General features: G+C 40.1%; 1 protein-coding gene across 1 annotated transcript in view; it reads right to left on the reverse strand.

The window, feature by feature from the left end:
- Positions 1-383: 383 nt before the first annotated feature.
- Positions 384-12,184, reverse strand: part of LOC149141919 (serine/threonine-protein kinase 54-like) — a 166,619-nt gene continuing 154,818 nt past the window's right edge. The window contains exons 5-6 of the mRNA XM_089447817.1: positions 1,005-1,139; positions 384-905 (exon numbers count right to left, since the gene is read on the reverse strand). Coding sequence (XP_089303943.1) covers positions 699-905; positions 1,005-1,139 — 342 coding nt within the window. The 3' untranslated portion in view covers positions 384-698. The remainder of the gene's footprint in view (positions 906-1,004; positions 1,140-12,184) is intronic.

Raw genomic sequence — 12,184 nt, forward strand, 5'->3', positions numbered from 1 at the left:
CAGAAAGTTGGTGTTTCATATGTTAATGGACGAACTTGCACTCCTAATAGCTACTAGAGATTTTGACCTTATAAAGTATATTACAAATTAAAAGATGTAGATTATGGTGCTCAGTCTGATCTTTTGGTTCCTCTAGCATGGATTCGAAGAATGAAGCAAATCCTTGTACAATAATTATGTGTTTTTGGTAATTTGTGATATAAAGGATCAACTTTGGCAACCCGCCCTCCAAAACATAAATACATGCAATGATGACCCCGAACTATCAAAAGCTTGATTGGGGATCAGCTGCATAGTCAGCAAACAATGCCCATATGCTGAGGTAATAATAAAGCTCTGCCTGTACTTTTGTACTGAAAATATTGAGAACCATCTTCAGTACCTTGTTTTGCTTTAATAATAATTTATAGACAGGAGAAGAGCTATAACCAATATAATAGCACATGCAAAGATTCTACATCTGAACCAGTTCAATATTGCAGAGAAAAGGGAAAGATAAGGCATGGAGAAAAGCCATATGAAAAGTCTCAAAGATAAAAGATTTCAGAGCCAAAGGTCCACAAAATATATGCACTTCTGCACTTTTATCTTCTTCACAAACTTGAAAGCAACCTAACATGCTATTGTGAAGCGTATTTGATACCTTGTTTTCCATTAAAGAATATGTAGGCACTATCGTTTATCCCTAATAAAACGCACTATGTGCCATGGTACTTTCGGAAGCAAAAGCAACCTTGAGATTGATCAGGAGGTCTCATTTCTCCACCTTTGCTTATATCAATTGTTTTTAACATTTTCACTACCTCGTCCATTTCAGGCCTCTTGTCGGGATTTGCATCCCAACACCTTCTCATCACATTACTCAGAGAACTTGGACAACATCTAGGAATCTTTGGCCGTCGATTCTGACATAAAGAACATCAACATATAACACTGATCAATAAACATTATAAATATTAAAAACATAGGAAATATGATCCAGACTATAAAAGGCTAACAACTACCTGTCTAACAACTGCATAAGTCATCTCTGTGAAGCTGAGATCGGGATATGGCATATCGCAACAGTAAATCTCCCACAAACAGATACCAAAACTGTATACATCACATTTCCGGTTGTATGGCTTGCCATGCAGAACCTGTAGTGACTAAATATTATTAGATTTTCAGATATCCGCAACTAATTTGGGGAACATCAGCAAGAATTATATATGAGAGTTTAAATCACAATTCTTTTTGAGAAAGCATACTTTGTAACATCTGATAATATTTGTATTTCGGGTCAGAATGTTAACATATATAACTAAAACGTTCCATGCATCTGCAAAATGAAGTAGCTTGAGCGTGGCAAAAGAATGACAGAAACTAGGAAACACAGTGGGTTCCCATCAAACTCAAGTGTCCTAACAATAATCAAGGGGTTTTGAATGATTAAGAAATATCAAATCACATATACAGTGTACACAACATTCCAGCATCATGGAATATATCCTGCAAAACATATCATGTCTGGAGAAAATTGTAATAACTAAACACTGAAATATAGATGATAGCCAATGTATGTATGTATATATCCAGTTAAGCTCTTTGCAAAACCCTAATGCCTAATCCTCTCTAACCTCAAATAACCCTCAAAGAGATGTGATTTACCTACAGCAATATCTATAGAGGCAAACCATCCCGACTTTTCAGGAGAGGTCTTTCTGGAATCCCTCAAAAAGTCAAATATGATGGTCCCTTAGATGTTTGATCAAAATCTTCAACTACATGAAATACTAAAAGCCTCGGTTCTAGAGGTGCCCCAAAACCATCTTGGCTGTCTTGAGCCTAGTGCTTTTGGCCCAAAATGCAGAAGTCTCCAAAATTGTAATTTGACCTTAAACCACAAAAAACATTTTGATAAATGAAATTGTATCTTATTGAACCATCATGTAGATGGTGTACAAGAATTGTGGTAGTCTTGTTCCCCCTCATGTAAGTAGGGGTACTTTCACATTGCATTTATCACCATTGTCAGCCCAAGGTCACAAGTCTAAAGCATTGTAACAACCATGTGAGTCATTGTATTAGATGTCCTATGCCTTGTGATGGTTGGCCATGACCAATCCTTTTAGGCTAAGTCCTTGGGCTATTTGTCCTATATAGTATCGGCAGGTTCTAGATGGATCTCAGAGGACTCATTGTATAGAGGAGCCTTGGTTATGTAGGGGCAAACACCAATGCATGGGCCAGTTCAACTTGCGTCAATGTGCACCTATGTGTTAACACATGGTTATGAGTCATCGAATCTGTGTGGCCTTGACCATGGTCCAGTGTTTTTCGACAATTATCAACATGGTAGCCTCACAAAATCAACAATTTCACTTTTCTCGAAGCATTCATGTTTCCCGATGCATGTGCTCATAGAAGTCAAATAGTCAACTTAGTCTCAAAATGATAAGCAAAAAATCTAGATCACATGCCACATTGAAATTTTTCCAAAATGTGAAGGCATCATCAAGAAAATGGTAGTCAAAGTTGGCCTGGTTACCCACCATTTTGTGGGTAATATCACTAGGAGAATTTTTTTCTCCAAGATGGTCCTCAACCACCAGCCCCTTGCAGCCACCAACTAACTCATTGTGCCATCTTCTCCGCCACCTGAGCCAACCATGTGGTCCCTCACCCATCTGCCATGATCGTATGCTTGAAGGTGGACCTCCCGGATGGAGCATAAAAACTTCTAATACGCAGAATTATATATATATAAATATTTTATTAAAAAGATAGATAGACAGATGATGATTGTTTACAATGGGTTGCCTGGCTTATATACCGCCATGGGCACCCTTTGGGAAAGGGCATGATCTTATGATCGTGCCCTTTCGTCTAATTAAAATTAAAATTAAATAATAACCCTAAAATTAACTAATTTTTTACATAACATTGCCTTCCTCTCGAAAGAATGCTTTGTCCTCAAAGCATAAGTAACGACGGATGTTGTTGAAGAATGATTCATTCTCCCAAGAAACGTCTTCTTCGGCAAGTCCTTCCACTTGATTATATATTCCAAGATGATCAAGGTCCCACACTTTAAAAGGTCTTGGATTAATCTCTCAATTTCCATTTTTCGGAGATGTGGATATCGGTATGGCTTGATGTTGATGGGGTCTGATCTTACCTTGACTTCTATTGTATGCTCAATTTCCTTATTAGGCGGCATCTTCATAGGTAGGTCTTGAAATACTTTTTCATGCTTCCGAATCATATCTTGTATCTCTGGTGACTCTTCTCTGGTCATATTTGCAGATAACATTTCTAACTGGTGACATTGTATTGCATAAGCAGGTGCTCTTCTTCGACTCAGCTTCATCATCTGAGATGATGATACAACTTGATTTTCGGGTGCTTGGAATCCGTGTAGTTTGTACTTCTGACCTCCCCATTTGAATTTTATAAATTGTACTTGATGGTTGGCGGCATAAGTACCTAAAGTTTGTAGCCATTGGATACCTAAGACTACATCTACTCCTCCTAATGGTACCGTGAAGAATAGAGACTCTATATTAAAGTCTTGAATCTGCAAAATGACCTTATGGCATTTCCCTACCTTTTCAATCTTCTTACCATTAGCTACCATCACTTTCATGTTTGGTAAGGGAAATGAAAAAATATTGAGTCTCCTTGCCACAGTTGCATCTAAAAAATTGTGTGTGCTACCCGAGTCGATGAGAACCACTACGTTGTTCTTCTTTATGTGTCCTTTTAACTTTAAAGTCTGAGGTTGTGATATACCTGTCATAGCTCATAATGACACTTGCGGAATACTTCCGTCATCTAATTCTGGTGAGAATTCTGGGGTGTATTCTGTGTCTTCTATGTCATAATCTTCACTGTTTGAATCATTGGTTGCTTCACAATTATATAGGTTCTTTGGTTCTTTTCCTTTAGCACATCTATGTTTGGAGTCCCATTTCTCACCACAGCATTTACATTTACCCTCTTTTATCCTTTGTATTTCCACATTAGATTTTTCATCTTCACGACGATGTGGTGGAACATATCTTGTATTATTTGAGTCCACATACTGGGTTATCCTTCGTCTTGCATAAGTTTTTTCCGCTTTTGACCAAAATATTGGTTCGGATTTCTTTTCGGTTGTTTTTGCTTTTCATCTTGCTATTTCTATAGATGTAATGTCATGCATCTCAAGTTCTGCTTGTAAATGGGTTTTGAGTCCCGAGATGTATGACTGAATTAGACGAGATTCTGATAACTCAGGTACTCGTGTTACTAAGGTCTCCCATTCTTGAGTGTATTCGTCCACACTTCCTTTTTGTCGTAACTTAATGAGTTTTGAAAAGAACTCTTCTTCTCTTACACCTTGGAATCTTTTAAAGAATGCATCTTTAAATTTTCTCTAGCTAATGACGTGTGTTGTTTTTTTCCACCACATATACCAGTTATATGCTTCTCCTTCCATTTTCATGGATGCATACCTGAGCTTTTCGTCATCGTCATTGATGTCATATATCTCAAAGTATTCTTCTGCTTTATTTATCCATGCAACATCGTTTTTTTCGTTTCCATCGAATTTAGGCATCTCGACTTTTGCCCTTCGCCGGTATGTTGCTAATGGTTGAGCAAAAAAAGCGTGTTGATTGGTAAAGTTATCCCAGAGTTGCTTGTTTGTAAAGGCTGTGTTACTCGCTTCTTGGTGGGGTGTCGCTGATTTTTTTGGGGATTCAACTTTTTCATGAGAGTCTGTTGACTTTGTTGAATCTGACAAGATGTGTTCTTGATTCTCTTCACCTTCTTTTAGTAGTTGTTCGGGTGTACAATTCGACCTTTTACACAGAATTTTCAGCATTGTTAAGACCTCTTTGATGCCTGCTTCTGTCTGAACATGGTAATTTTCCATCTTTATTTCTATTCGATTTGTCATATCGTGAAGATTTTTTATTTCATCAGCTTGCTCCCCAAGCTTGATCTAGCATTCATTTAATCTTTTATTTACCTCATTGTGGTTGCTATTTATCTTATGCTCTGCATCCAACAATTTTTTTTGGAAATCCGCCATTGTCATTATCGACATTGAGCGGGTTTGCGAGGGCGTGTATTTATTTTCCAGCTAAAATATTTTTCCTCCCTCTTTTTTTTTTTTAATTAGCTAAAATAAATTTTATACATATAAATTTTAATTAATTAAAATAAATTAAATTAACATATATATATATATATATAACTTTTAATCAATTAAATTATATATATATATATATATATATACTTTTTAATTAATTAAAATAATTTTAATTAATTAAATTAACTTTTTATATATATATAAAACTTATAACTAAATTAAATTATGTATTATATATAACATATATATATAATTATATTATATATTATATATATATATATATATATATATATATATATATATGTATATATATATATTTTTGATGTTATATAAAACAAACGTTATATATTTGATGTTATAAATATATTATATTATATTTACTGTGGACCGTCACGTTAATTGAATGTTGGATTTCCCACTCAGAACAGTCACGTCGATTGAAAGTTTGATTTTTTTTTTACGGTTCAAAACTTAGGAATTACTACCGCAGACGTGGTCGGACTACAGCAAAAACTGGACAGCCGAAATTGCACGCACGGCGCGGAATGGACCGAGGATTCGCTGGACGAGAGATTGCTTTTTGCGGCACAGTTGATGCCACTAACAGATATCAACTGTTCAAAGCGCAGCAGATTGCAGTGGTGCAACGGTATAGCTGAGCAGGCTAAGGATGGTACGCGGCGTGGACACAAAAAGCAGTGACGGTTGTGATATGGTCTATGCAGGGGGCAGCGGAGTCAGCGGGTGGACAGCCGGAGAACCAAACCGCTCTGATACCAATGGAGCATAAAAACTTCTGATATGCAGAATTATATATATAAATATTTTATTAAAAAGATAGATAGACAGATGATGATTGTTTACAATGGGTTGCCTGGCTTATATACCGCCATGGGCACCCTTTGGGAAAGGGCATGATCTTATGATCGTGCCCTTTCGTCTAATTAAAATTAAAATTAAATAATAACCCTAAAATTAACTAATTTTTTACATAACACCGGATCTAAAGGTATGCCTTGTCATTTGGAAATTGAGTATTCTAGTTTGCTTATCATGGACACTTCTGAGCATGGATTAATGGAGGGATTTGGCAGAAATTAATCTTGGACTCTAGTCCCGTGGGATCTCTTTTGCTAACCATTTGGTTCCAGGGAAGGTATTTCATGGGAAACCCCGATTTTGGTTGCGTGGTCCCGCTCCCTTATCTGCTTATATTACCCTCATTCTATTCATTATTACCCCATCCATCATTTCTCCCACCTAGGTCCACATTCCTCCGTTAGGTCCATATGGGGTTAGTTTGCCCCTTCCCCTTGCCCACACCTTGGGTCATGGCCTAGAATGAAGCCTAGAGGTTGATGCAGCTGAAAATATAGTTAAAAGCATATATGGCCACAATCAACAGGAAAATGTACCACAAGATGCAAAAGACGGTCGGGAAACATGCATTTAGCACATGGGCAAAAGCCAATACATGAGCTCTACCCCATAATTATGGCCATCACCCTGGTTCCTACAAGTTCTATGAGCCTTCTTCATCATATAGAAACCCATGATTGTCCCAACCCCTAGTGAGTGATGAACCGCCCCACCTTAACGAGGGAATTCACTACTATATCTTATACATCATGCTCTAGAGTCTACCCCCTTGAGCCCCGAGCAGTTAATCAAAGAAAATCATAAAAAGGCAAAAGGCATAAAATAAGGGTGGAAAAATCAAGGCCGAGGCACCTCATGTACCACGATTGCTCCCTCCTATACATTTTAAACCAGAGTGTGGGCTTCCCTCTTATTAGCTACCCTTGCACCCTAGCATGTGACCCGGGGTTGCCCCTTCTCATCCCCTACCTCATACACCATTATCTATCACATGCCAACACCTTTTGAAGGATGTACCTTGAATATTATCCCCTTTAGAAGTAGAAACCACCTAATAGGGTACTTGGTTAACCCCATTTGGAGTTTAGGAGACACTGGCACATCCCGAAGCCCATTATGGAAGGGCAGACCATTATGAGTTGTACATGCGCAGAATGTGTACGATCATCCCGTTGATGACCTCTGCCTAACCATCAGTTTAGGGATGGAAAGTTGTGGACTTAGTGAGCTTAGTGTCTAGCATCGACCAGAGACTGGACTAAAATGTACTGAGGAACCTGTCGTCCCGATCTGAGATGATAGACTGTGGGATCCCAAAGTGTACCCACACTCGTTCAAAGAAGAGTTTAGCTGTGGCTTCTGCTGTGATATTCTTCTTGCAGGCCACCACAATGGCTGTCTTCAAGAATCTGTCGACGACCACAAAAACACAGTCATTGTCATGCTTAGTAGAAGGAAGGCCCAACATGTAATCCAGGGAGATGGATTCCCAAGGTTGAAAAGGGGTAGGCAACGGAGTATAGAGGCCTTTCTTCTTGATCGTCGGTTTGGCAATGACACAGGCAGTGCAGGATTTGATGTACTTCCCAACATCTTGTCGAAGATTCAGCTAATAGAAATACTTCTGCAGTACTACCACCATTTTCTTGACCCCGAAATGCCTAGCGGCCCGACTGTAGTGCGCTTCCCAAATCATCTTGGCACGCTCGTTTGAAGGAACATAAAGGTGTCCCAGATGGCATAACAGAGCATCTTGGAGGTGAAAATTTGGAACTTGCTGACCATCTAAGAGCGTATGGTATGTGTGGCCGAATTTTGAGTCGCTTTTGTAGAGAAGTGGCCAATCAAAAATCTCATGCCCACAAGAGTTGAGCACAGTGGTTAATGCCATGATCGGTGCTCAGTTGAGGCAATTTGCAACATTGTTGGTGTTTCCCTTCTTGTACTTGATATTCAAATGAAATTGTTGCAAGTATGTGGACCACTTCTAATGCCGATCATTCTGCAACTGTGAAAATTCTATCACTGCAACAACTTATTTATTTTACCTACTTATTTCCCAATAAGTTATTTATGAAATTCCTTCAGTAAACATTAAAATAAATTATGTTGCAGATATCACATCATAATACAGAAACAAACACATGCACAAGAATTAACACATTGACACAATTATTTTGGACAATCAGTCCCTGGAAAAACCCAATGTGGGAAAATCGATGCAGCAAGGGAGGATTTTATTATTCGGCAATTTTTCAGTACCGTTGGATGCCAAACTGGGTTTACCCAACAAAGAGAAAATTCTTCAACACTTCCCCCAGTCTCGGCGTCAGCTTGGATGACCTCTGCATAGCTCCCAGACCCTCTGCGTCAACCCCTGCCTCTCTACGTCAGCACTGGCCTCTCTGTGTCACCCTCGTAGGCCCTCCAGTGACTGCGTAGTCTGCAGCCTCTACATCTGCCTGAGAACCTCTGCATCTACCTCTCCAACCTCTATGCTATTCCCCTGGTGTTGTTCCCGACTCTCTGTTTCGTACTTGTTGCCTCTTGCTACTCTCCAGACCACTAGTTTGAATTTCTCATCTAACCCCTCTCCAAAAATCGAACTGACCAGTCTCCCTCAGTGTGTTCTCCAGCTGACCCTCAAGCCTCTTCTTATACTTTTCTTGTTGGTCCTCCAACGACCGAGATTAAATCTCTAATCAATGGCTAAGATTAGATTTGGCTTGATCTATGACTTTTGGAACCTTCTAACCCAGTTTTTAATTAATACCCATTAATATTTTATTTTTCCTAAGTTTAGACTTAGGAACTCCATTAAAAATATTAATTATTTTAATATCTCCCAAACCAGTTAGAATCTGCCCAAACCATTTCTGGGTCTTGGAGATCTCATGTGCTTTAGCCTCTCCACCAACTTTCATGGCCAGAGCACATCTAATGCTACCCCAAATCAACACTCCCTCTTAGTGAGGATTGTGCTCTAGTAATACTCCACACTGAGCATTACTCTGATCATACAGCATCGGTACCCGTGCTGATGCTAAGCCTCCCTGCCCAACATCCTCTGCACTGCTGCATCATGCACTGCTACCCATGGCTCTATCACTACCACTGCTACATCTGTACTATAGCTCCCTCTGCATCTGTGCTGCTGTTGGTACATCTTTTCAACACTGCATTTGCACTGCAAACTCCTTCTCATCATGTTGCATCGTGCTACTGCACTACAACATCATACACATTTCTGCTATTGAAATGGATTCTTTATTATCACCATCTTCTCCCTGAAATAATCAAACTTGGTTCTTCCAAGGGCCTTGGTAAGGATGTCTACCACCTGTTCTCCTGTAGGAGTGTAGCTCAACTGTACAGCTCCTCATTCGACAGAGTCTCTGACAAAGTGACACCGGATATTAATATTCTTTGATCGATCATGAAACGCTCGATTCTCAGAGAGCTTGATGCAACTCTAATTATCACACATGATCTTGGTTGCCTCCATCTTTCTTCTGAATAGGTTCACAAGCAGTTTTCTAAGCCATATGGCCTCGCATGAAGCTGTGCTTGCAGCCATGTATTCTGCCTCAGTCGAGCTCAGAGCCACGAATTTATGTTTCCTACTGCACCAGCAGGTCATTCTTGATCCAATGTTGAAACAGTACTTAGAGGTACTTTTCCGATCCACTGAACTTCCTGCCCAATCTGCGTCAGTAAACCCACTCAATCTGATATCCTTACCCTGGTGTACAAGAGTCCATAATCAACTGTTCCCTGTAAATACCTGAGAACATGTTTGGCTGCCGCCCAATGCACCCTCTTCAGTTCCACCATGAACTGATTGAGGGTGTTAACAGCGTAGCAAATGTCTGGCCTGGTATTGACCAGATACATCAGGGACCCTATAAGTTCCTGTATAAGGTGGGTTCAACATCTTTGTCTTCTGATGCATCAATATTTTTCCATTTGGTTATCATTGGAGTAGCCATGCGTCTACAGTACTCCATCCTGAATCTCTTCAGGATTTCTATAGCACATCTCCTTTGCCGAAGGAAGATCTCCCCCTTTTGCTGCCAAACTTCCAACCCCAGGAAATAATGCATTCGTCCCAAATCCTTCATGTCGAACTCCGCGGCTAGATTCTTCTTGCAATCCCCTATGAGCCTAGATGATCCTGTCAGAAGAGACCATCCACATATAATACTAAGATTAGAGGCTCATTCTCTACAACCAGATAGTAGAGATTTGGATTTGCGTCACTCTTGACAAATCCCATTTCCTGCAAGTAGCCATCGATTCGCCCATACCACGCTCTAGGTGCCTGTTTCAGTCCATACAAGGCTTTCTTCAATCTACATACATGAGACTTCTTCTCATGTGTCTCAAAGCCCTCTGGTTGTTCAATGTGTACCTCTTCTTCTATCACACCATTCAAAAACGTCGTTTTGACATCCATCTGATGAATTTCCCAACCCATCCGTGCTGCAAGAGATATCATGGTTCTAATAGATGTAGACCTGACTACTAGAGAGAACGTCTCTTCATAGTCAATTCCTTCCTTCTAATCATACCCCTTAGCCACAAACCTGGCTTTGTATTTCTCGACATTGCCGTCTGCAGCGTATTTGATCTTGTAGATCCATCTCGAACCTACCACTGATCTATCTTAAGGCCTTGGCACTACCTCACAGACATCATTCACCATTATGGAGTTATACTCCTCTACCGTCGCATCCAGCGAAATTTGATGTTAAGCTGCCTCCTGAAAACTGGCAAGTTCCCCATCCTGAGCTACTAATGTCGAACATCTATCTGGTTGTTTTCGCTCCCTCTTATTGTTCCTTGGCGCATCGACGAACTCCTCTACATCTCACAGAATCTGACGAAGTTCACTGCTCGTTCTTCCTCTGCCATCAGGTGCTTCTGTTAGCTCCTCCTCATCTTGTGACTCTTCCTAACCTGAGGAAGAATTATTTTCTTCTGTTGGTTGAAGAGGTTTGACCAATGGTTCCTCTTTTGACAGCTCCTCGGAAAGCATTTCTCGAGATTTTCTGAAAGCCCAGTCTTCCATGAACTTCACATCTCGTCGAACTACTACCTTCCTGCTCCCTGGAAGATAGATTCTGTATACCTTAGCGTTCTCACTATATCCCACTAGATATCCATTCTCTGCAATTTGATCCAGCTTCTTCCTCTTTTCCTCGGGTATGCAGCAATATGCTAAGCTCCCAAATATCCTTAAATGACTGACTTCAAGCATCTTCCTTGTGAAGACTTTCTTTGGAGTAATCTTGCCCAATGCTCGATGAGTTGTTCTATTCTGAACATAGATTGTTGTGTTGCATGCTTCTGCCCACAGGAATTTTGGCATATCCTGATCATACATCATGGCCCTAGTTGCTTCTACGATAGTCCTGTTCCTTCTTTCTGCTACTCCATTCTGCTCCGAATTGTACAGAGATGTCCACTCTCTTCTGATGCCCTCCTTAGCGCAAAAATCAGTGAAGTCTTATCGACATACTCTCCACCATTATCTGAGCGCACAACTTTTATTTTCGTCCCAGTCAGATTCTCCACCAGAGCCTTGAACTCTTTGAATCGACATAAAACCTCGTCCTTGGTTTTCAAAAAATAAATCCAAGTTTTCCTTGAGTGGTCATCAATGAAGGTAAGGAAGTACTCGGCACCACTAAGAGCTTTAGTGGACATGCATCCGCAGATATCTGAGTGTATCAATCCTAGTAAACTCTTGGCCCTGTTTTTACTTCTAGGAAATGTTGCCTTGGCATACTTTCCTAGAGCACATCTTCTACATACATCATCTCGTTCCGTACTAAGATCCGGAACTCCTGTTATAGTGCTCCTGAGAATTCTCAGAGCCCCATGGTGCAAATGTCCGATTCTTCTGTGCCATGGTTCGTTGAAATCCTTGTCTTCGTGGCTGCCTATTAGTGCCATTGGTGATTCTAGTTGTAGTCTGTAGAACCTGTTACTTTTGATCCCGATCTGCACTTTCTTTTTCCAGCTTGGGTGTTTGACGTATACTTTCTCCCTGATGAAGAAAATGTCATAGCCTTTGCCTCAAAGTTGCGACACGGAAAGTAAGTTCATCCCCAATCCTGGTACATGCAGCACATTGGTAGCACGAACCGCTCTCCCGTTTCTGTTTGAAAAACTATGGTACCC

The sequence above is a fragment of the Pinus tabuliformis genome, chromosome X (genome assembly GCF_031772625.1).
Source record: "Pinus tabuliformis cultivar Carrire ecotype Pingquan chromosome X, CPIR1, whole genome shotgun sequence".
NCBI lineage: Eukaryota > Viridiplantae > Streptophyta > Pinopsida > Pinales > Pinaceae > Pinus > Pinus tabuliformis.